Raw genomic sequence first — 26,781 nt, 5'->3', positions numbered from 1 at the left:
TCATATAAAAATCCCTTAAAGTCTGATACTAAGTTATTATTATTATTATTACATTACTTGAGACGCAAACTTTAGTTGCAGTATTTTTAGAAGGAATGTTGCCTAACTGATAATGCCTATGAGAATTGTTAGGTTTCTAAAGTTGTGGAAACTACTCTTCCCACCCTGGGAAAGCAGTAATTACAAGTTCCTCTTACCCTCTACAAATATAGCACTGTATAGACATGCAGCACTGAAAATATATATTAAATTTTAAACTGGAAAGTAGAACTTTACATATTTTTTTTTCTGTGTAACAGATGCTTGTTGAGCTTTATTGAAAAGTGTTCATTTTGCCAAAAATATTAAACGTTGAAAAAACAGCAATAAAATTCTTATACGGGCCAAAACAGGGAACTGTCATTTGCAATCGTAACAAAAATGGATAGGAGATAAACATAAATCGAAAATGTTACGTTGAAAATATTTTCCTTGGTTTTGTCTTCTGCCTCAGGCACTGACAGTCAAATATTGTCTATTACGTTCACAATTGCCTGAAGGAAAGTTGAACAGAATGCCACAGAACTTATCACTCAGTAAACAGGTGTGAAGTGCTTGCTTGAAGTCAAACAATATATATCGAAATAAGAAGTGTTTTCTGGCTGTTAGCAAATAAAAACTACTATTTTACTATCTCTTGGAGTAACCAACTGCGCATGCCGTTTGATAGCTTCCAACTAAGAGAGCTGCTCATTCAACGTGCAACTCGTGAAAAGGGTAGAAGTCAGAAATGTCTGAGAATAGAAAAGAGCGTGTTCTCGCTTTAGTGCAAGAAGGCTATTACGCTTCACACGCCGCTGAAAGGTGTGGAGTTTTACCAAAAACAGCGCAGAAGTGGATAAAGCGTTTTCGAGAGACTGGAGAAACTGCGGCACCATCTCGATAGTCTCATTTATTAGCCCAATATTTTCTACTTTTGCCTTCTTCTGCGCATTTCAAAATCTTCCAACGTAATTTGTCTCTGCGCACTGCTTGGTCCACATTCAACTCTGTTTCTGTTACGTTTATGTCCTGCCAACTTGATTTGTTTTTGTCACTACGTTTCTTTTTTCATCCAATGCTTGAATTACAAAATTTACACATTGAAGTTTGGATATCATTTATGCACAAGCCTTCACTGGCAAATTCACTTGCATGATCTTGTACAGTCCTCTTTTTATTCGCCATTTTAAAATTATAAATTCTTTTAGCGTACGCATTCCACAAAAACACTTAAGTGAGGATTTCTGCTGTTTTAACACGACGCTGAATGTTCCACATTGTACAATTACCAGCTATGAACTTGAAACGGAAGTTAGTAGTAATCAGCGTTGCAAGTTGCAAAAGGAAAACGTTGCTCGGAAGTACTTTTTATTCCTGTATTTTAACAACTGAAATTGACATTTTAAAAAGGTCGCAGTTTTGCGCGTTTTGCGGCATATTTCGCTCAAAATGTCAGTTATCGCATTTTGTCGCGACTTCAAAATACCTATTTCCTTATTCAATCTGACGTAGTTCGTTGAAAAACCAACTCTCGGCATTGTCGGAAAACTTTCGCGATTTCGCAACTTGCCAAAAACTCCTGCCCCTAACAATAAGTTTCTTACATACAATATTCAGTTATATAGGGCCTACTACTTATCTTATTTAATTCATGGGGCGCGATGGTTGCCTGGTAGAGCGCTTACCTTTGGTGCGTGCAGTCTCTGGTTTTATTCAAGCTTGTGGTGGACAACATCATGTCCGTGAGTTTTCTCAAAGCATTTCCGTTTCTTCCCACTTTCTCATTCCACTAATTCTTATGTCATTATTCTTACTTTAATCATCATCTCCCTTAGCCTAAAGTGGCAGGGTTCTAGAACATGGTCTGTATACCAATTGAATCGTGATAAAGAAAAGAACCAAACTGGTTACTAACCCGAATTCACCTGTATGTGCGGACCAGCATTCTAGAACCTTCCCGCGTAAAGGGCGTAATAGTGGGATGTTAAATATTTCATTTCATTTTCTTATTTAATTTAGCTCTTCCAAATAATATTTTATCTAAAATAATTGTAAAATATTATCAAGTGCTTGCCAAGCTGGGAGCGAGGTCGGAATCTACCGTAGTGTGCGGTAATCTTACTAAATATGTTTCACTACCAGATCAGTTGTTGAATGTTTCATAATGCTATACTAAATTCCATGAACATTGAAGCAAAATAAGTAAAATGATGAGATTGACAATTTAAAGTACACAGTATTGCAAAGCTGGCGGTGTAAATATTTACTCCATTACGCAAACTCTGTTTCAAATACAATCATTATTATACACTTCGTTTTCATAAACTTGTTCTTACAGCAAATATATCAATTTCCTGATTAAATTCAATTTATAGATAATTTTGTCTTACACATCAGCTGATACTCATGCTATAAGTTAACATTCTATGTAAATAAATAAGAACTGTAAGATGTTACAGATTCTGGAATTGCAATGTAATTCAATTTTAAGCAGTATACATTTTCTATATGGTTGTTCAAATTGCTTTATAAAAATCCAGATTATGATTTACACTAACTATTTTAATTAAAAATACAAGCATATATACAGTATCATCTCTCTCTCTCTCTCTCTCTCTCTCTCTCTATATATATATATATATATATATATATATATATATATATATACACCTGTGTGTTGCAATAGGTTTTAAGAACATCAATCATTTTGATTTTGGACGTATGGTTTAAGGTTGCTATTCAGATCACAAATCTGTTCTCATTAACAAGGATTGTTAACGTTCCTCATTTTATTGTCTTCATATATAGCCTAAATGATGAACATAGTAAATAAATGTGATTGAGCTTTGAAAAGGGATTGTTCATTTGGTCTTGTTTTTTCAAGCACTTCAAAGTAGACATTTATATTTTGAAAAAGATTTTACTATATTGAAAAAGAAAAAAACAGCTTTCCGTACTCAGGCTCAAACTGCCATCCTTCGATTCTAGAATTTCAACAGCATTGCTAAACCCACTTGGCCCCGGAGGCATGTTACGCAATAACGCGTTGTGATATTACAAATAGAATCTCTCCAAGCGCAGATTTACACTTGGGAGTTTTAAATAGCCATTTTCTGTCTTTTTCAGTAATTTCAACTGAAAATATTGATTTCCCATATTGGAACTTCGCGTGAAGTGTGAATTGTATGTTCATCTCAAAAATACATTATTTCCTATTTCGTCAAGTTTACGTATTTGTAAGTGTTCCTAATACCTGTGCAGTGTGTGGAGTCAATTTTCCTCGGAATATTCTTCGCGTAATTATTGACAGACTAAAGTTTCATAATAATCAGTTTTTTGCTTATTTTATTATTTTGCTTTATTTTTTCTCAAAAATTATAAATAATTATTCATTACTACACTGCTTTGTTAAGTGAAGCACGAAGAAGCGATAATACATATATTAAGAAAACTGAGTTATTAATGAAAATGTGGAAGTTACAGCAGTGGTGCCCCCCCTTATGTCTATGACGCACCCCCCAATTGTCTATCCGTAGGTGTTCTTCCATGAAAAAAATCTTCTTTTCGATTAATTTTACCCCCCCTCATCAAACATATTTATATAGATTTTAACCCCCCCAAATATTTCAATGACGCAGTTTGCGTCATAGCCCCCCCTTGTGGGCACCCCTGGTTACAGTATATGCGAACTTTTTATTGCGGATGACTATACATATTTCTGCTCAGCATAGCTATGAGCTTCCATCCTCTGCCTCTACGTCTCAAGGAGAAAATATACGCACTGTACCGCCTAACAATTGCACATCTTCACGCAAGGAATGCAATTTATGGAAAACGGAGGTGTGAACCCAAATTTTGCTACACTTTAACACAGAGTGAACCTAGTGAGTTTTTCTCTTACATGGTGGATAAGGTGATAAATATGATAGTTGATCAGACTAATGTAGCCTTATATGCCACTCAGGTGTAAACAAGTATCTGTGATGTAGGACCCTGTTCAAGATTACACGATTGTGTAAGTACCAACTGACAAAAATGAAATCAAATTTTCTAGGTCTAGTTGCGTATAGGAGTAGTGAGATTATTGGATCCATGTCAGATTATTGGAGCCAGGAAGACATGTTTAGAAACAGTTTCGCTCCTTCTATCATGTCAAGTAACATATTCGAAATGCTGCTTCGTATGATAAACTTAGCTGACAACAATGCGCATCCTCGGGGAGACCGGCTTCATAAAATTCAGGGCCTTACTGATTTGCTAATTGACAATTTTCAGAAAGCTTACACATCATCTGAAGCAGTTTGTCTGGATAAAAGGAACACTAAATAATATATATTTTCTAAGAATTTCAAATAAAAATTATTTTTTCAATATAATTTTTATATGAAATTCACAGAAAATGTAACATGCATTGTTTAGTATCGAATTTTGTCTATCATAATCTAACCAATCAAAAATCGTAATCTAACCACAATATAATGTAACACGTGTTGTCATATACAAGACCATGTATACACGTGCTACATCAATTTTATGTGAGCATTATGTAACAGAATATTGCTTCAAATATGTCAATAAAATATTCAGTATTTGGATATTGAATAATATATGGAAAATATAAACATTCCGTTCCGATATTTGTATTCTTGAAAGCAAAAATAATAATTGGGGGAAAAGTTTTGTAGTGCACTTTCATCTACAATCTATTGTGTGTACTCAGAAGCAATTTTAAAGTTTGTGGAATAATTCAGTTGCATTGTTGAAATAAATAAACCATTGATGCGTCCTGTGACCGACGTGGCAATCAACGTGTTAAATTTAATTTCTGGATTATAATGTTTCTTAATGTATAGAACTCCGTGTTTTCATCTAATCTTCATATATGTACTGCAGTAGAACAACATAAACGTTAGAGAACTACTAAAAGATCAATTGAACAGTGTGATCAATGAGGTCTGTAAAGTAGTGCTAGCATTAGCAATATAACAATTTTTTTCAAAATTGTGCTATTTTTATATATATTTTTGTGCTGCAAGTGACCTGCCAGTAAGGGCAGAATACGTATGATGTATATACTTTAAAAGTAGAATGATATTGCTTATAATTCGTAATATAAATGGGGAACACAGGATAGTTTATAAGTGTCAACTAGTTTCCAAGTAGGCCCAACCTTCGATTCCCGGGAGGGGGCGCGGCGCGCTGATTGCAGTGATTCATTATGCAAAACTTTCACTAGGCAGCTACCTAGACAAACATTGCAGTGATGGTTGTTTGGGTATCGCCCAGTGCGGAACCAGGAAGGTGGCGCGGGGCTCGCGCTCCTCTCCATAAGGAGTAAAATATATAAATTAGTCCGTAATGGAGCGCTTGTTCATAGGCTCTAGGGGGGGTGGGGTGAAATTTCTCCCAAAAGGAAGATTGAGTGCGTACTCCACTCACTGCAGATAATGTACGTGTTTTCAGTTCATGGTAATCCTGGATTCTTTTGTGTTGAACAACATGGCTTTCCTCAATGCCGCCTCCAGAAGGGCGGAGATAAATACGTATTATGTAGCACTGCAATCCACATTTTTAGTTAGTGAATATTAAAAAATGTCTCAAGTTTTATTTTTCAGACCTGCGCTCCCCCTCAAAAATTCCTGGATCTCCTCCCGGTATCTGTTACCAATTAACTGCTAATAGACCATGAGCCAAGGGGATGATAACCCCCCCCCCTAGGGAACTTTTGCCACTATATTAGAAATGTTCCTTAGGGTCCTTAGAATCAAAAAATAGTTGTTGGTCAACATATAAGTGCAACACCTTGGTCCTGGGGCCCTTAACTCTTTAGCACCCGTGTATATTTACAGACATCGATGGGATCTCTTTAAATGACCGTAGATTAGACCGTTAGTGCAACACTGGAACAAGTTATAACTCGATCGATTTGTAAGACTGTAGGCTTTCAGTTTACGTAACGAACGAGACATTCCTGCATACAAAGGAAAAATAATTGGGGGATATTTAAGAAAATTTCCTTTAAAAGTCCATTCTCGGGATTCTTTTAGTTATTACGTGGCAACACTGCAAACTATGTGAATAATAAAAAATGTATTTAGATGTTCTGTTTTATGTTCAACTTAAACTGAAAATTTCGTCTTGATCCATCTAATAGCAACAGAGGAAATATGTATTTTATAGTCTTAGAATAGAATTTTCAGTGTAAGTTGAACATGAAATGGGACACACAAATACATTTTATTACTGACGTAGTTTGCAGTGTTGCCACATAACTAAAAGAATCGCGAGAAGGGACTTTTTAGGGAAAATTTTCTTAAATATCCCTCAATAGTTTTTCTTTGTATACAGAAATGTCCCGTTCATAACGTAAACTGAAAGCCTACAGTCTTATAAATCGATCGAGGTATAAGTTGTTCCAGTGTTGCACTAACGGTCTGATCTACGGTCATTTAAAGAGATCCCATCGATGTCTGTAAATATACACGGGTGCTAAAGGGTTAAGGACCCCAGGACCCAGGTGTTGCACTTACATGTTGACCAACAACTATTTTTTTTGATTCTAAAGACCCTAAGGAACATTTCTAATATAGTGGCAAAAGTTCCCTAGGGGAAGGGGGAGTTATCACCCCCTTGGCCCATGGTCTATAATAGTCATAGCGCACCTTTTGAAATGTTTTCAAACGTTCTTTGCATAAGGAACAGTTTCGCGTATTTTTTTTTTTTTCGACCTTGTCCCCTTTTACTGTGCGCCTTGGAGCATTGCTTCACTCGCTCCATTGTAGGTACGCCACTGATTCATACTGTAACAGCTCTGCCATCTTACGTTCCCTGCAATTGATAGACATAAAATTTACCTTAGTGTGTGTACCCGTACGATATTTTTATCTTTGAAATTTTTTCAAAAAATAATTTTTTAAAATTTAACTGTATAGTTCATAAGTAACATTTATAAAATATTAGTCTGTACTAAGAGATCAGAACATACGATTAAAGGCGTTGGTATCAAGTGTTTATAATAGTGTGAGTGGGACAAGAAGTGAGTGGTGACAGAACTTAGGCTTGCTCTTTTGTCATAAAGGACTATTCTTCCCTTAAAGTAAGCTATCGTGTTTCGTAGCCATACAGCGTTTTATGTATGTTACGCTTCAAAATCTTCGACAGAATTTGCGATAAGTGTTTGGATTGAATAGTAACATTTAATTATTTCAGTTGACATTCAGTTTCTTGGTAGTTATGGTTTTGGTCTTTTAATGTGGATCCTAGATATTTGTGTGTCCACTTTGTCAAAAGTATTTCTCGATATTTCATCGTATCCGTAATTTGCAGTATTACTGTCACGGCGAATTTTCATGTATTTAGTTTTCTCTACATTTGCTTCTTAAGAGGGCTCTCGACGCTGAAATTAAATTGCCGCAAATTTTAAACGTTTTCCTAAATATTTCATAAACTTATAAAGAGGAGAAAAGTTGCAAGTTGTTGTTCTTTTAACAATGTGATTTTCCACATAATAGCGTAGTTACAACTCCTCTGAATGTTTTGGTTATGTAAAAAGCTAGGAACGAATTGTTTTTTCGCGTTAAAAAGTTAATTTCCTAACTTTCAAACAACAGAAAACATTCAGAGAAGTTGTAACTACGCTATCATTTGTAAAATCATATTGTTAAAAGAACAACAACTTGCAATTTTTCTCTGCTTTATACGTTTCTGAGATATTTACGAAAAAGTTTAAAATTTGCGGGCAATTTAATTTCGGCGTCGAGAGCCCTCTTAATCATGTCCTCACAGACGTTAATACATCTTTACATTTCTATTTTTTTTTTTTTTCCACTTATTGTCCTTGTATCATCAGCATAAGACTTAAGTGTCATTCAGCTCTAGGCCCTGGTTGCTATAAATTTTCTTATGCAATTATTTTGCAATGGCCTACACAAAATTGAATAATAATGGCGACTTCCCATCTCCTTGCTTCAGCCCCATTCTCCACGTGTATTCTAATATTAATTGGTTTTGAGTTGACTTAAGAACTTGGGTAGAAAGTAATCGTATAGTCATTATCACATGGAACAGAACGTTATTTTCAATATAGAGACAGACGTTAACTATTTCGAAGCAGTGTGAAAGTGTAAGTTGTTCTCGGTTCGCTACGGGTTCGGATTCTAGGATGGTATTGATCGGCTCTTAGTTTTTATGCCATAAAGATACTTTTCAAGTTATATGTGTACTAGGAGATTTAATACTTGCTGTCGATTGAATGAAAGATGCAAATGGAGGGGACCAAGTCAGATTTCAACGGACATATTTGTTCAATCAGCTTAGATGGTGAAATATTGTGCAGTAATATCCAGACTTTATGAATGTTCGATGTAAAATGATGGTATTTTGTGTAGTATTCGTACCTGTCACTCTCATCTGGTTTGGTAACATGTATTTTTTTATCTTTCGAATTCTTTCGTGATTAGTCATTGAGATGGGGTGGAATAGTTACGTCTGTCTGTAGCCTGTGGGGAATTTTCTATGTAAACAGTCATTGGTCAGGTGGTTGTAAAGGCAGGTAGTAGGGGTGAAGTCCATCCACACTATAGACAGAGCATTGTTTGTCATTGGCATTTGGCTTTTCCTGTTGTTACTGCATTGAAACTTTAATATAATAGTTCTTCCACAACATGGCACGTAAGAGAGGTAAGTTAAAATAATTCATTACTTACAGTAGAGGCTTTACGTTTCAGGAATATCGAAAGTCACTATTATGGGCTGTTTTAAGTCTAAACTGTAGAGTATTAAAGCTCTAGTGATATGGATGGTTATTAATGTAGTTACCAACCGGACGGCTTGGGTTCAGTCTTTAGGGGGAGATTTTCCCCGTTTCATAATCGTTCCAAAACAAATCAAGAGGACGCGAGCCCTGTAAAACGAGTACTTAATGAAACCTGAGTATTGGAGCACCCATTGTGTGGTACTGAAATTCTAAATGAAAATAAGCCTTACATTTCTTACTTCATTGTCCTTTATATCAGTTTCCTTTAGCCTTAATGAAGTTTCAAATTTGCAGCAAGCAAAGTTTTATTATTATTATTGCTATTATTATTATTAATTCGTGTAACTTATAGTACATTAGGACTAAATTGTCAAGAAAGAAGTATTCATAGCAGTACTGGACTACCTGAAACTATTTATATTGCTCTCTCTCTCTCTCTCTCTCTCTCTCTCTCTCTCGAAAATTATCATCATGTTAAGATATTCTATGGAAGATTTTAAAATATACTGATAAGATAACATTAAATCTCCCAAATAACAATTCCAATAAATGTCCTTGCATATTTTCTTTTGTAATACGTCACGTTGTGAATATAGTATTTTCTCATAAACATAGGTAACTTGTGTAATGAGACTGGATACGAGTGTTTTTTGTGTTTGTCTCTAAGTTAAATCTTTTGTTTTACCCCCTTCAATTACGATCTGTAGGCTAAATGTAGATGAGTGTGTAATACTATGGAAGAAATGACGTAACGACAATTTAAAAGAAAATAGGAGAAATAGCCGAAAACATATGTTGGCCACGGATCGATTAGAAGATCCTTCGTAGCAGAATCTAGTGCTTCACTAGTATGCCATTGTATCCTCGCTCGTAGAAAGATGTTACTTTTGGTTTTCTATCGTATGCTAGTAAAATGTTGTAAATGAGCGTGACGTGAGTATTACAAAGAACATATTGATTTGCATGAAGGTATATTTCTATACTATTACTTTCGATGAGTGAAAGCTTTTAGCACTCCTGTGTCATAAGACTCGGAAGTTTTGAAAGGGCTGTGGTGGCTCAGTGGTAGAGCCTTCACCTCTGGTGCATGGGGTCCCTGGTTCGATCCCTGCTCAAGCCAAGTGTATTTTATGGTGGACAAATACCATGTGCGTGGGTTTTCTCGGGTTCTCCCGTTTCCTCCCACTTTCTTTATTCCGCCATTTCATTCATTTCTCCCAATCACCGTCTCTTTTAGCCTAACCAGCATTATCGTGGGACGTAAAACTGAAAGATTTATTTTAATTTTCATTTCGAAGCTTTGAGAACTAAATAAATACACTGGTAGATATACTTCAATACTGAAATTTATGTATGAAAGTTGGTTTAGAATTGTAAACATTTCAGAAACTTCGTTTAGTAATTTGAGACACAGGAATCTGTTGGTGAAATGTAATATAAAATGTTAAGAAAGTTAGAATTCAGTTTAAAATTTCTGTGATTTCTTTGTTACAATACAACAGTTAGAAAACTCGTATTCTTGTTCTAGCTGAAAAATTCATGGGTAATTATTTCTTAAGAGATTTTGAACTCCATGCTTTAAACATCAAAGATCAACTTATTTGTAAAAGTATATTTTTTTAAAGCTATTTCTCAGATTGACTTTCTTTTGTTCGTTGAAGTGAAAATAACTTTCTGATCTTGAATGGAAATTGAACATATTACGAAAACAGTTATGGCAGATAACGGTAAAGAAATTTAGTTTCTATATTTTAAAAAGTGCATTGATTTTACTGTCATTATAGTGTAAATTATGTACAGTGTTAACAAAATTTTAACGCAGTAACAGTTAGCAGTATATAATTTTTGGATGTTCGCCGTTGAATACTTATAAAATGCTATTAGTGGATCAGTATTTGTTTACAGTTCGACGTTAAAAATGCGAGAAGGGGCATATTGACTCATGTTGAGGCGCCTCTAGTGTGAAGAGTCCCTGGTTTGATCCAAGGCCATTGAAATTTGTGGTGGACAGCTTCGTTTCCGTAGGTTCTCCCTCATTCATAGTCCATAGTTCTTTTCATAGTCATTAATTTTCCACTAGTCGTCAGTATTTCCTTTATCATTCAGAGCTTGCTCGTGGGATACAAAATTGAAAAAAATTTAACTTTTTGTCTTTAAATTTATATTTGGAGTTACGTTGGATGGCATTTAGTATCTCTTCCAGCTAGTTTCATGTTTCCAGAACCAAGTACCGTGTTTTTTTTTTTTTTTTTTTTTTTTTTGTCTAAATTGTAATCAAGATAGAAAAAAAACTGGCCCTGTCGGGCTTCTAACCCCCTTTCGCTCGCTCAGCTATATTTTGTCAAGTAACATTGGAAATTTTATATGTGCAAGATTGGGGGAGATACTAAATATCAACAGTTACGATTTTACACAACGTTAAATATGTAATGGCTTACACTATTACTTCTGTGATCCTTATTGTGTCTGCGAGATTCTCAGTTTTTAAATGGTTTGTAGCTTTACGCACGAGGTTATGCATTACTTGAAAACTAATTGGAAAACTGGTTAGAAGAAATTTGGTAGGTGTGCAAACATTCAGTTGGTGGGAGGGGCTTAGTGGTAGAGAGTTCACCTCCGGTGCATGGAGTGCTGGGTTCTATCCCAGCTCGTGCCAAGTTAACTTTGTAGTGGACAAACACCGTGTGCGTGGGTTTTTTCCGAGGTTCTCCCACATTCTTCATCCCACCATTACCTTCTTCTTTAGCCTAGCCGACATAATTGTGGCACGTAAAACTTAGATTTTATTTCATTATCAGTTGGGAGAAGCATTGCTTTATTTTTTTATTTTTTTTTAATCACTTGAAATTGGTACCCACCAAGTATGCATTTTACAAGGCCCAATTAGAAGCAGTAGTAGTTTCGTATTTGATGTAACGTTTCTGTTTGCTTCCATACATAAGTTTTAAGAGATTTAACTAACTTAATGCCTGTGTATAAACGTTTATGTGTAAACACGAGTTGTCAGAAATTTGTTCGCTTAGGTTTATTTTCGTATGTGAATTGCTTTAAGCTGAGAAAGTTGATAAACTCAACCTCAAATAATTCTTAGCGAAATATACTACAGAGTTCCCTATGAAGACAATAATTCCAGTAAATTAAATAGGCTGGTTGGATACGAATTCATTGTCTACGTATTTGGTAAGCGGCTTACAGTTCCGAAAAGAAAACGTAAATAATTGGTAAATAGTTTAGTAGATATCTTATATATACTGACTTAAAGGAGACTTCAGATTTTTTTTTTTTTAAGTCTTAACATCTCTCGATTATGCCATTTAAACTATAGGGAATCTATGATTAAGGAAAGTGAATGATTGTGAAATTATTAGTATTTTGGTACTGTTTCCGGGAATCAAACCCGTTTCTACGTTCACCAAAAGCACATGCACTAGTCACTAGACCAGCGGGAAGGATTATTAGTATCCTCTTCAAGTAGGCCTACCAATTGATCCAATTCCAAAATGAAATTTTATAACTTGGAAAGATGAATGAGACATACTTAAAATAACATTTATTCATAAAGAGAGAGGAGTGAGTGATCGGAAAAGTGAAGTGCGATTTTGTGTGGATTGGTGGTAGAGGCTAACTTGGATTACTGAGACTTAAATTACCGCGAGTCTTAGTGATTTAGAAATGTGTATCTGATACACGACTACATTCCAACGAGATACTTTTATATAGGCGACCGGACACGGCAATGATGAAAGTGCAACTTGAGGAGAAACTGGTTTTCTCGTGTCCTATGTAAAAGTGCGATACTGCACGAAGTATGCCCGATAAGAACCGAGTAAGAACGATCGTAGACGAAAGGGAATTCGAGCTGAGACGAAGTAGTCGAGCCTTGAAAGCCGCACGTGGCGGCGTTGTGCATACGACAACCTGTTCATTTATTTTATATATTTATTGTAATTTTTTTATAGACATGTTTTATTAAAATCCGTGTGTGTGATGTAGTTGTGATTTAGTGTTGTTTCGTATGAATTAGAAATATTAATGCATTGCGTTATTCTGTAAATATCATAATGGCTCAATAGGCAAACGCACTTCTGACCTTGTGAATGCCCGTTTCTTCGTCTACCCACGAATGTATCCTGTTAAGGTTGAATTCTCAGAAACGTAAGTTACCAATATTTATAATAATTTTTCGATGAATTTAAATGACCTTTACAGTGTTGTTCTGCATCGCAATTATTATTTTCTGATGAGTTTTAAATATAAAATTAACTTTCTGGGTAGGACGAAAGAGCATGTTAACATATGTTATATGATGTAAGAAAAAGTAACATCGGCAGTGGGAGACTTAGGAATGGGGTCAAAGGAGGTACCGGTTACAACAGTTATAGTTGCTTAATTTCGTTTGCACATTTTCTTTAACATTGCTCATTTTCTCGAGATATATATATATATATATATATATATATATATATATATATATATGTATATGTATTTTTTTTTTTACTAGAAATAATTGAAGTTAAGGGCGAGATTTATTTGCATAATATTTTTTTAATTGGCTAATTTTAAAGTGCTCGAAATAATATATACAGGTACATATGTGTGTACACATGTATCCAAGTAGAGGCTCCATATGGATCAGTTACTTCAATAGTTTGCCGGCGTCTGCTTTTAAATGTGGAGGAGGAAATTGAGTTTTAGTCGCATTATTAAAATTCCGTATTTTGTGTTTACTGTCTGGGCTTGAGATTTTGTGTGGAATTTGTCCGAGATGTATGGTTTTGTAACTTGTCGATTAATGATGTAATAAGCTTAGCGAAAATTACTTCAAGTTTAACCTTGGATTCACGAGTTAACTATTTAAGACTCATGATTTCTTAAAACTTACTAAGAGAAGTTCAATATATCGTAAGTTTTAGAACAAAGAGCAGATGATACTGGAGTGCTTCTAGTAAAATTCAGTTGCATGTCCAAAGGATGTGAAACCCAGCAATCAGCCTACTGATATCCAAACTCAGTCGAGAATATGGAATTCTACGTTGTTCTGTTATTTTAATTCAGAGGTGTAAATTTAGTTTGCTCCTCTCTTATTCAGTCTTATATCTATTAAAATTCATGCGTGAAAGTCAATGCGTAGGGAAAGGTTTCTCCAGATAATTAAAAAAAAAAAAAAAAAAAAAAGGAAAACTACCACCTTGTCTGGAAGTGACTGATGAAGCACTTTTCACCCTTGACGGAAATCGTTCATGTTGATAACCTGACCTAGACAGACCTCCGAAGAGGAGATAGAAAGGTCAAGTGTCTGTCTGTGTGTAAGATACATACTATTATAGAGAGCATTAGGTATTATAAAAAGAAAACTTTTAACATTGGTTATTTGCTTATATACGTAACAGTTTTGCCAATCCGCTTATCTAATTTCATTTTATTTCTTCGATTACTTTGTTAATTCGGGCCGCGATGGTGTGGTAGTGTTTACCTCTGGTGTATGGGTCCCTAGTTCGATCCCAGTTCCCACCAAGTGAACCTTGTGGTGGACAAACCCCGTGTGCGTGGGTTTCCTCGTTCTCGTTTCCTCCCACTTCTTCATTCCACCATTTCATTTATCATCAGTGTCTCCTTTAGCCTACATGGCATAGGTATGGGACGTAAAACTGAAAGATTTAATTTTTTTTTTTTACTTCGTTAATTCTGTTAATAAATATTCCTGTGAGCTTGTTATTAAAGACATGGATAATGAATTTATTGCCCGCGTATAAGGTTTCAGTTTTGACTTTGATGTGTCTTTCTCCGCATTTTAGTGTACTAGAAACCACACAAAAAAAAAAAAAAAAAAAAAAACTAAATGTTATCGTCAGTTCCGATGTTTTAGGTGGAATATGTCCTGTGTAAAACTCAACAGCCAAATCATTTGAAACTTTATATATATATATATATATATATATATATATATATATATATATATATATATAGATAGATTACTTATACCTTCCCAACACGTAAAGCACAAATCATATATATATATATATATATATATATATATATATATATAATCCATCAGTTATTCACCGATTTGGAACTTTTCCTTTGGAACTTGCCGCTTTTCCTTTTCCAAAAATCGTGGCTTTTATTTTGATTTCCCCTTTATATTTCAGTTTTACTGCCTAGAAAAATGTTAGTGGATTTAAAGTTGTGTTAATGGTTGACAGTTTTGAGGTTTTCAACTTCTCAAAAATATCTGTTCATATAATTGCTAGTTTCTCAGATATCATATTCAGTTTCTATTTAATGTAGCATTAACATTTTCTGTTGAACCTCGTAGCTTCACTGGTAGACTCATTAGTCATCAGTTACATGATAATTATTCAGAGCAAAGGTGTGTCATTAACCTTTTTATTTTAATGACCTGTATTGCCTTCGTGAACTCGGTGTCAGGAAGCATGATCATAGTACTTCGTTAATATTCGTTCATAAATTATATTTAATCGTTGTTTGAAAATAGAACTGTGTTACGGTTTTAGAGTAAAATTGGATACGAAAAAAAAAAAAAAATACGCAATAGAAAAAATGCTCTGTTAGTGAAGAGGAAACTGCTGTGATTCACAAAGTTGGCCAGGAGTGGAGAGAACGAGACTGCTTGCCACTTGTGTGTGAACCCTCGTAAATTTGTTGAGGCTCCGGGAGGGGCCGTTTGTTCGTAGCGCCGCCGGTGGTGAGACATGTAAACTTGGTACATCATCGCGTGAAGTGATGCTGGAGTGAATGAACGTGTAAAGTAATAAGTGTTGAAAAAAAGATGTCTGAAAAGTTGTGATTTGTGAGCGGAATGGAATCAGCAAGCAGTAATGGCGGTAGAAATAGACGACGGGCATCACGGGATAGAGGTTAGTGATAAGATTTTTTTTTCTGAACATGGCGCAGCATCTTCCTAGCATTAAGATATCTACGGCAGTGTTGATCATGCTATCCCTCGTGGGTTCAGCGGAATTTCTGGTACGTAGGAATCTTGATGTGATAGCGAACGTGAAACATAACTCGAGATCAACTTTCGACGGAATATTATATACCATATTAGAGAATAACTTTTTTTTTTTAAATCTTTTGTTATTTTGAACAAAATAAATAAACTACAAATAAGCACAAGGTTATACACTGGTGTGTTGTAATATGAAAGTTTAAAAAGAAAAAAAAGTATGCATATACATACAGTGTCTGGAGACACTGAAAATTCGTTGTTGGACGTGTGAAAGTACATCAAGTACAGCGTTCCTCTTACCAACCTATATTTAGACCTGCCTGAGACGAGATCTATTTTCGTCTGCATTGAGATATTCAGCTTTCTGGAAGCCATAGCTCCAGCCAAGAGCAATACAACTCAGCAAAAGTTTTCATTGTTTACGTAATTTAGTAACAAGATTTACTATTAATCTTCCAACAATTAATTATCTATTGCAACGAAGTATTTCAATATCCCTGGCCTTGAGTTTTGCGGCGCAATCAAACGTCATTGAGAATTGTTTGGATCCGTGTTTGTAATGATAAATTTTACACCATTCAGATTTTGTGTGCTACTTACTCTAAATAAAATTTCTTGTATTAAATTTTCTTATATACAAATCTGTCCATAATAATTAAAACAAACGTTTCGATTAACTATCAAATTTATGAATAGTATTAAAAGTGCTGGTAATTGAGAAACGCATCATGACGAGGAAAGTTTTGCCTGCACTTCTGCTATACTCAATTTTCGGTGTTTGTGAATATTGTATTTCCGTTTGAAACTTCTCAAAGCAGCTCAATAAGTGGAAGCGAGAACAGTTTTAATAATCCGTTGGGTTTGTTTCCATTATTTTAATAACAAAGAATTGTCACTGATCAGGTCTCAAGAATAAGTGCCGTATGTCAGCAAGTGATAAATTATATTTTAACTTGCGAGTCTCCGTTGGCATTTCCACTCAACATTCTAAACGTGTTAAACAGTTACTGTAATTTGACAATATAACGCGTGTAGTTCGGATTCCAAATATCATTTTGGCTTGGATGGTGGAAAGTCAAACCATTGGTTACATAGTGTCTGAAGTTAATCACAAAAGTAATAGATCAGGGGTGGATTGGCTCCCCTGAAAAGGGCTGTGTTTTAGAAATAGGGAAGACATCATATTTGATCGAAGAAGGGCAAGGGGTGTGTCATTTGTAGGTGTCCGTTGCTATAGACATCCCATATTATATCTATGGGAATATTTTTTAATCTATTGGCATAAGAAATAAATTAAATACAATGCTGTTTTTAGTTTGATGCGCGATTACAGAAGACCCGTGGCGTTCGAAATTGTATCTCAAGATACGCTAATTATTTTGTGTATTCTAGAAAAATAATATTTTGGGAAATTCATTTTATTTTAGTTAATTTTTGAGGGTGGAGAGGGCACAGGGCACAATTGTTGACGAGTGTTTGGTTGTTATAATACAAATTGATGCTACAAGAAGAATTTTAATTTACAAGCATTGGTTGTTCTTGCTATAGATGCAGCTTGTAGCAGTTTTTGAGGTATTTTAGTAAGTGAAATTGATAGCAGTAGACTTCCAGCATTACTGGAATGACAGAAAATAGCATCGTTGCACTGGGTACCGTGGGTGCATTGTGAGAGCGGCAAGTACTTACATGAATCCATGGAAGATGTATTATTTATTCCAACGTTGCTTCACATGTAATATTAACTGAATATAAATTATTTGTAGATTCCATGTAGCAGCAGTCCTAATCAAATATTCACCGTAGTGGATTGCTTCCAAAAATACGGGGCTCATACTTCTAAACCACATGTTCCACAACCTGTTTTGCACGGACTGCTAGTGTACGATAGATAGTATTGGATGTTATATGGCACATAAGGGACTCATATTTTTTTTCTCAGCATGTCCTCTTTAAGTGTAAAAGAACCAACGATCGTGTCATTAGTAAAATGCCCGTTTTAATTGCACTTTTTATACTAATTTGAGGATGCTTAGACCAATAGCAAGATAATATTTTTAAACATACGTCCATGGAGTCATGAGAAAAATAACTTCAAAGTATAGATCTTTGAAATAGATGCATTTCTAATTGTTTTAATGCTAATTTGAGGATCCTGAATTTAATGGGACTGTACATCCCTTCTGCTTACAAAGTCCTGGAGGCTAAATCGTGGAGTGATTGTACAAGATAATTTCAGAAGTTTGTATGTTGCCATCTAACCGTGTGCGCGTTGCTAATGCATGCTTAGGCAATTCGCTCCCCTCCCCAGTTTATCAAGTTTTGTGTGCTAAAGATTAGACAACGGCAATTAGACAAAATTACTTTCGTATTGCGAGTTTTTTTTTTCTACTAAAAATAGCTAGAGCTTCAGGCTGTTTAATTATGCAGTGCTGCTGATTATCGCTTACATAGATTGTAATATACTAATATGTGTGTCCTTAGTTCCTTTGATACGGTTTATATATATAATATGTATAAGTTTGATTCTACTCATAAGAACTGATTCAAAATGCTACTACAGTAAACTTTGGTTAATTCTGATAATAGATCCGCATGTATCTTGATTGACGGTAATAAAATTAAACGCGTGTCTAGAGATCCTGTAGCCCTAGAAAGGTGATAGATTAAAAGAGCAGCCAACTTCATTGAGACAAATAAGTAAATTGCGGATTCCAGTTATACTCATGCAGTTTACTGAACCGTGTTCCTGTATTACAAATAGCTTGTAATGCTTTTGACAACGAACAATTTATCGGATGGAATAACATAATAAATCCTAAGTTCTTTCACTTAAACACTATGCTTAGTATGGGAGATAGTTTGATGATGAACGCTTCCCTGCTCCAGAAGAATGAAATATCGTAAAATTCACTCTTCGAATTGAAAACAAGTGGAAACTGAGTGACGTTTCAAGGTTTTCAGTAAATGACAATTTTCATGCCTTAATTTTCCGGAAACAGCGTTTTTGGAAAATAACTATTACTGAGAAAATTATAAAGTCTCTTGATAGAAAGTTCTTCCTCTCTCAAATTGGTTCTGTTCATTTTCTTTCAGTTCATTACCCAAAGGCCAGATGACAGTACCCTTCATCATATGTAAGCGAATTCTGATGCGACAACTTATAAAGAATAAATACACTTTTCAGTTTGTCTTAATGGAGATGTTATTCTAACTTATTAGTTTCAAAAATCAGAATGATCCTAATTTACATCCTTAACCTTTTAGCTGGTTTTCTTTATTCTGTATTTCTTAATATTTACTGTTTGTCGAGTAAAGAATAAAAATGTGATTTTTAGATAAAATCGTACAGATTATAAAGTGTAATATATCTTGATAGCGTCAACATTCTGATTTGTTAATATCTTTGTAGGTAAGGCCACTCAGCGGCAGAAGCAAAAGCGTGGCCAGAAGATGCGCGAAATCAACAGAAAAGGCGCTGAAAAGGAAGGAACTGACATGGATGCTTTTGTGGAAACTCAGGATGAGGTGACATCAGTCTCGCCTTTGCCTTCCCAGGCTGTAGATAGTGGCTCGGTATCGTCTGCACCCGTTCTCTCCGCACCTGTAGCCTCAACTCCAAGCGTTTCGGCTCCTGTTCCTCCTACAACCTCGGTTCCTGAAGAATCCGCAAATGTCAGCGACTCGAATAGGACAGACAGCTTCAAGGTTTGTGTTTTACACAAATTATTTGTATCTGTCGACTTTTGTATTAAGCAATCGTAAATAGGGATTAGTACTGGAAGGCAATTTGTTCGTAGTAACATTGACGAGCTAACTGTAATGATCATTAGCATTTGTGTCCTTCACACGTTTGTATAGCTTTGTCTTTATTATTGTAGTTTTTCTTTTCGTTTTTGTCTTGAAGTTGATCGCAACTCAAAATGGAACATATTACAGAAATCTTTTATGATTTTTGCACTCAGAACAGTTACAATTAGCGTGACTAGGTAATAAATAAAACTGCCTTAAGTTAGTTCAGTATTCACTGTATTTCTGTGAACATGAGCTGGATTTTGGATAAATATTGAAGTTGGTTTGCTTGTAATAGGACAAAGTTCCTGACAAAGATGAAGAGAAGTTCGTTGCAGCAAAGAATGAAGAAAATACCAAAGCATCTGCTGCTGTTCGGCCTCCGTCAGAGAGGGAAGAGACACCTGTGATAGAAAATATTCCTGCCAAGCCTGAAGTAAAGTTGAGATTTAATTATAAAGAAGGTAAGCTAAGGTCGAAATGAAGTAAACCATTTTTAAGTGTAACCTTTAAATTGTATTTGTCGAGTAAAATATAGACAAATAACTCCATCTAATTTGAAATTTTATATATATATATATATATATATATATATATATATATATATATATATATATATATATATATATAATTACAAGGGGTAGACAAAACATCTAAAAGCACTTCATACAGGTCACGTAAGTTTGGCCCTCCACGGTACAACACGTGTTGCGGTTGCCGATCGTTTTTTGTTTTCAATGTCATGTGAACCTTCCTTTTCTGTCAGCAGTAACCAGTTCACCTGTGAGTGTCGTGGTGTGAAAGTGGTGCGGTAAAATGGGCGACCTGACACTCCCAAAGAGGCATGATCGTTTGTGCCTGTCTTTTTTGAGCTTCAGTGTCAACATGGCGAACATTGTGGGGGTATCGAAAGGAGCTGTGTCCATTGTCACGAGGGCATACACAATTTATGGGCAAACGACGTCTGCAAAGCAAACAGTGGCCGAAAGACAGTCCTGTCAGATAGGGACCGTAGGGCTTTAAAATGGATTGTAGCAGCTAAAAAGAACACTGCAATGAAAATTAAGTATGAACACTATTCCGGCCTACAGAACTCGGTTTCATCGAAAACAGTGCGACGGGAACTTCATAAAATGAAGATTCATGGCAGGGCTGCTATCGCCAAACCCCTGGTCACAGCAGTAAATGCGAAGAGGCGCATCCAGTGGTGCAAGGACCACAAGGCGTGGACTCCTGAGCAGTGGAAACACGTAATGTGGTCCGATGAATCGACCTTCACCTTGTTTCCAACAACCGGTCGTGTTTACGTATGGAGAACACCGTTGCAGGCCTATAACAGTCTGCTCCCAACTGTAAAGCATGGGGGTGGTTCTGTTGCAGTATGGGCAGTGATATCGTGGTTTTCTGCAGGTCCCATCATAGCCCTGCATGGAATGAATGCTAAAGCGTATGAGGCCATTTTGGGGGACCAGGTTCTATCCATGGCCCAAATATTGTTCCCTGGTGGTGATGGCATCTACCAAGATGTTTGGCACCCTGTCCCGCTAAAGATCTGAACATCATTGAGCCATCGTGGTCTGAGTCAGAAAGGCGTGTTCGGTCTCATTACCGTCCACCAGCATCCCTTAAGGAACTGGAGCATGTTTTGGAGGTACAGTGGTACAAAATTCCACACATCACGATTCAGGAGCTGTATACGTTCATTCCACGTCAGATCCAAGCTGTTTTGAACGCAAAAGGAGGCTTCACCATACTAGGTGTGATTTTCACACTTTTGCAAACGTTTTAAATTTTTTTTGTCTAACCCATATATATATATATATAATCGTATATAATTTTATAGCATAGGTAAGGTTTGTGTAAAAATTTTGCAGGCAAGACTGTTCATACAGTGTGTAGTTCGGAATAAATGTATTATTGTTTTGTTCGAGTTTTCATTACTTGTTTGAGAATAGATCGTGGGGTTGATTTTGGATCTAGGCGTTGTGATTTCATTATAAATGAATTTCAGATCTAAGTCTATACCCCTGGTAGGGACGATACAAGTGAACGAAAAAAGGTTTAGTAGATTAAATTTGCTTGCTTAGGGCTTAAATGTTGCAAGTCCCAGACACGACATAACTTAGGTTTTTGATAAAATGTCGTCCGAACTTACTTAATTTAGAGTAATTGTTCATTATTCATTCCATTTTTATTAAATACTATTGACATTTGAATGATTCCGTTAACTTTAAGAAACGAATATTAACTCGGGAGTCGTTATTGAAGATAACGAACGATAGCAGTAACGTCAGAATAGGTAATTTTAAGCGTATATAGTGAAAGATTAGTACTTGAAATTGAGAGAGAATTTTCGTGTATATTTCAGTTATATTACCAATGATGAACTTTTGTAAGCAGATATAAATGAAGATACACATGGAATTCCTCGTTTCTGAGGTACTGTTGTTTCTCTGTTGTAGATTTGAAAAATTATGAAACATCGGGAAAGTTTTTTTTTCTTCTTTCTTTTCTTATTTTTCTCCTTCAATTTCAATTCTAGACCAGTGGAGTCCGCTGAATCCAGAGGGTAAGAAGAAGTATGAGAGAGACTTCTTGTTGGAACTCCAGAATGATCCTCAGTCGAAAAAGAAACCTGAAAATCTTCCAGATCTTGACGTTGTGCTCAAAGACAACGTTAATAAGGTATTTTGAGTCACATTATGGGTGTTGTGCTATCCTTCTCTTGTTATCAACACACGTTCCATTACCGTCTATTGTTGATTATTTATGAAGTAGTTAAGTGGAAAAGTATTCATTATTTGGTTTATTGACTTGCTATTGTAGGTAATTAAATTCTTACGATTAACAATGGATTGTAGAGTCACGTAAAATGAAACATATGTTTTGCAATTTACAGCAACAAGTAAGACTTTTGAATGTCGGTCAGTTCTAGGATAGAGAGTAAGAAATAAATTAATTTCAAGTGTAGTTTCTTAATACTTCCTCTGAGAGGGTCTTTTCTATTTTATTTTATTGCAGCGTCAAATGATACTTGTTACAAAATTTAGATGTTAGTGAAGTAACTCCAAAATTGCAAATTTAGTTGGTTAACATATAGCATGTGAAGACAATGTTACAGCAATTTTACGTGGTTCAGTGTTAGTTACACCAATAAATTTTCTTCTTTACAGTCTCGATCTTTGGACCCAAGAACACTGGGGATGTATCGAAATTCCACTGATTTCACTCCCAACTATGTGAAATCGGCTTCCTCTCGTGTAAGTTGTCAAACTATTAGTCTTTTTATCATAACTGTGCTGTGATCGTAAATAATCTATGAAATCTCGGAGTAGAATCGAAGAAGTGTACTTGGTTCCATCATGGAAATAGCGGTAACGCATAGTTCCATTAATCTACCCTATCTGTTTCAACAAGAATATTGAGAAAATATATACTGGTCACTCGTAGATTGGGATAATACAGAGAATAAAAATGCTATTCTGCATAGCCAACTGGCAGTTCAACTACTTGCAATGAAATATTTTGATGCTTGATAATCCACATTAGTTTTTCTTCAGACTATAGACTCCAATAACATTCAGAATGCCTGGTTGGTTGCGGTCCGAGGATTAAAGCACGAAGCACAGAAACTTGATCCTGTGGACGGGAAATCGGTTGATAGATTATTATTGGCAAGTATAAGTTCGGGATTATTATTGGCAAGTATAAGTTCGCGATTATTCTATCGGTGCACTCGTACTGCTATAGATGTGCACGTGTGCGGTATCTGGAATTTGAATTTGAATGTATATACATTTCCTTAAGCACTATGCGGATATTTAACACATTGGCTGCCATGTGTATCAAATTGATATACAAGGTGACTTCCCTGGCAGGCCATGTGCATAAAATTGATACACATATTGCAGACAGCATGTATGCCTGAAAAAAGTTTGTCTGGTACATGACCTTGTGTGATTCATGTTCGGCAGCCAGGACAATTGTATGAGATAGTCTAACACTATTATTACGTAAGTTAGTGTTTCATTCTAATTAAAACATTTCTAACGAACGAACTTCCTTCCTTGATTTCTCACTTAACAATTTACATTTTAGTATAATCATGTGTAGTTGAGGCCGCTTTCGGGTTGGCAGTGAAACATTCCCTCCGCTTCAGGTGCTATTATATGATATAGTTGAATTCAGTAGTTCCGTTCCGATTTCTCTTCGGTTTCTGTCCTGTGCTAAACGATGGAAGCAAAGAGCGTTCAATAATCAGTCTTTGCCCGAGTTCATCGCAGAAAAAGACAAAACAGGTATGTTGACGTCGTGGGATAGGTCGTGTATATTTGTGCTTACAGGATTGGTTCATGAAGTCTCATAAGTATGTATACTCCCCTGTATGGGTTGCACCAGTTAGCACAATACACAGGGGGCTCTGCATAACTTCGTTTGGTTCAATATTCAAGGAGTGCCTGACATTTGACATGCAATATCTTGCGAACGGCAAGACAGGAAAACTCTACGGCAGTGAATTTCCGAGAAAATTGTACATGAATTTGATGTATCCAAGATGACAATCAGCCGTGATGTGTAACAGGTGTCAGAGAAGCAGTACTTGAACCAATATGTTTCGCATATGCCCACATTCATGTTCAGTAACATCTAAAGAAACTAAAACCGATTTTGTGTCCGAGCGTTATAGTAATTCTTGATTGAATTCCGTATATATATGAAGGCTCATAAATAAGTAAATTACCGGCATGGGTTGCTAAAATTAGTACAATACCCATTGAGCCGCAGAGAACTTAGCATTTAAATCAATTCTACCCGAATTCCGATTGGAGTAAATTTTTAAACGAATGTTGGCACAATTAGAACAGTTTTATAATAAATTCGAATTACGCATTAGTCACCATCTTGAAAAAAGAAAAAAATGTGCGAAATGGATTCCGCGCGCGGATTTTTTTCCCCTCTAAATATTGAACGCAGGTAAAAAAGTCGAAAGCAAAAATTATCTACATAACCATTAACTCTAGTTTTCTCTATGGTATTCCATTTAGTAGATTAGGAATTACTTTCAAGATAATTAGTTTCTATTTTACAAAAACTTACTGAAAATGAGGTCATAAAGGTGATAAATGTTCTTACTAAATTGTTTAACCCTTTGAAGAAGAAGTCTGACAATATTAAGCTGCAGAAAATGCTTCGTACAAGTCTAAAAAAAGATTTCAAAAAATGTGGAAAAGATGAAGAGAGAAAAAGGTAATTCCAAGGTACTACAGAATTTCACGTCACAGAATTCTCCTAATTACAGTGTTATAGGAAGTTAATATAGTTCCAGTTTTTGTAGTACACATCCGTGCCTCCTGTATGTAAATAAAAATGCACGTAATTATAGTCTAGGACTAGCTCTTCGATTCAGTGTAGCCATATTGGCTTCCCCTAACTTCCTACTGCGGATGCCTGAAATTGTTTGTTTGGGAGGCTCAATTTCTTATACCTTTTTAAACCTAGAAATTCAAGAAGTGGTACAAGGTTTATGAAAAGATAGGCGATGATAATTAAACTTAGTTAAAAAAAGAAGTACCAGACTCCTCCACATAATATTGGTGGTTATTCAAGTATAAAATATTTGAAGGAAGATTATCTTAAAAAGTATATTTTTAATTACACCTTATTCGGTGTGTTACGTCGTTAATTTTACTGGGATTTTTGAGAAGTGCGCCTATAAGGGTTCCTTTCATTAAATTATTGAGCCATTAAAAATGCAAACTCCGTCGAATAAATCCATCTATTTATTTCTGTTGTCCTGACGACGACATTTCAAAATCCTATTATTTAAAACATATAAAAAAAACATATGAATATCTTTTTATATCGATATTATAATTAACATATTTCTTTTTCTTCGAATTACATAATCAACCTAGTACATATTTTAAAATGTCTTACGCCCTAAAATTACAATAAAATAAGGATTTACAAGCAGTAAAAATATACAACATACTGTTGTACACCATCTGTCAAAAGTTAGGCACGAAGCACTATGACCTACTTTAAACGTGTAGAAGTTCGTATTTAGTGCAATTTGAAGTCTTCATTTTACACTGGTTATATAGGAACGAATATTACTGAGTGTAACAGTATTTTCACCAATAGATATAATGCAGTATGTATATATGACAGCCTTTTTACTACAATTATTTCCCGCGAAGGATTGATTACATCGCATCGTTGATTTGTACTGTATTTGATAATGTTTTAATTTTTGTTACAGCCTCCTACAACCAAGCGAGGTAGTACACAGGGAAAACCAAAGACTCAGAAAGGTGTCATTCATGTTAATCTATCTCTGAAAGAGGATGTAAAGTTGCACGAGACTGAAAATGCGTGGAAACCCTCAAGAATGAAACCAAAGGAATCTGATGAGGAGGCAATAAAGACTGAGGTATGTTAGAAATAAGATTAATGTCACTTCAAGTTAATATTTTTAGAATATCAGTTCTGTATTGAAGGGTTCAGTATGATTTAATGCTATTTAATAGATGATTTAGTGTTAAACTCTGTAAGTTATAAAAAAGAAAGCGCAGATGCTGTTTAAATCACGATGAAGTATAAGTTGTGAGGTATGATGAATTAACTCTTGGGAGAAAATAAAAATGTTCCCTAGCCAAAAGGATTCTGATCTCACTGCAAACAAATAATCTTTTATCATCATTGATACATATCATAAATGAATTTTTCTTGTGTCAGGTTTTTCGTTCTTTTAAAGTTGATTTATTTTAAGGATGTTAATTCTTTGAGATTTATTTTAGTATTTTCATTTCAGGAATTGTATAAGAAAGTGCGAGGAGTTCTTAACAAGCTAACACCGCAGAAGTTCAATACGTTGGTAAGCCAAGTACAGCAGCTGCCTATTGACAATAGAGAGCGGCTTCAGGGTGTTATTCATTTAGTTTTTGATAAGGTAAGTGTGTTTAAAATGAAAGCTCGATCTGTAAGTGAAGTATAGTATATTATCAAATATTGAAGTTCAAGTAACTTCTCAGCCATAATAATAGTAATAGTCTCAAGTGGGTTTACACAGTTTCGCTATCCATCCATTATTATTATTATTATTATTATTATTATTATTATTGTCTCTCTCTCTCTCTCTCTCTCTCTCTCTCTCTCTCTCTCTCTCTCTCTCTCTCTCTCTCTCTCTCCGTCCGTCCGTCCCTAATATCTTGTATTATTTGGTCCGTATATTTCAACCATAATC

The 26,781-nt window shown here is 35.3% G+C and overlaps 1 protein-coding gene across 9 annotated transcripts in view; it reads left to right on the top strand.

Moving 5' to 3' along the window:
- eIF4G1 (eukaryotic translation initiation factor 4G1) overlaps nt 1-26,781 on the top strand; it is a 249,513-nt gene that overhangs the window by 184,430 nt on the left and 38,302 nt on the right. For all 9 annotated transcript variants that reach the window (XM_081737076.1, XM_081737080.1, XM_081737075.1 and 6 more), the window contains 6 exons: nt 19,156-19,451; nt 19,834-19,999; nt 22,078-22,220; nt 22,709-22,795; nt 25,798-25,968; nt 26,350-26,487. In XM_081737076.1, coding sequence (XP_081593202.1) covers nt 19,156-19,451; nt 19,834-19,999; nt 22,078-22,220; nt 22,709-22,795; nt 25,798-25,968; nt 26,350-26,487 — 1,001 coding nt within the window. The remainder of the gene's footprint in view (nt 1-19,155; nt 19,452-19,833; nt 20,000-22,077; nt 22,221-22,708; nt 22,796-25,797; nt 25,969-26,349; nt 26,488-26,781) is intronic.

Source organism: Thermobia domestica, chromosome 13, assembly GCF_964235325.1.
Source record: "Thermobia domestica chromosome 13, izTheDome1.hap1.1, whole genome shotgun sequence".
In the NCBI taxonomy this organism is placed as follows: domain Eukaryota; kingdom Metazoa; phylum Arthropoda; class Insecta; order Zygentoma; family Lepismatidae; genus Thermobia; species Thermobia domestica.
This window is presented reverse-complemented; position numbering and strand designations above follow the sequence as displayed.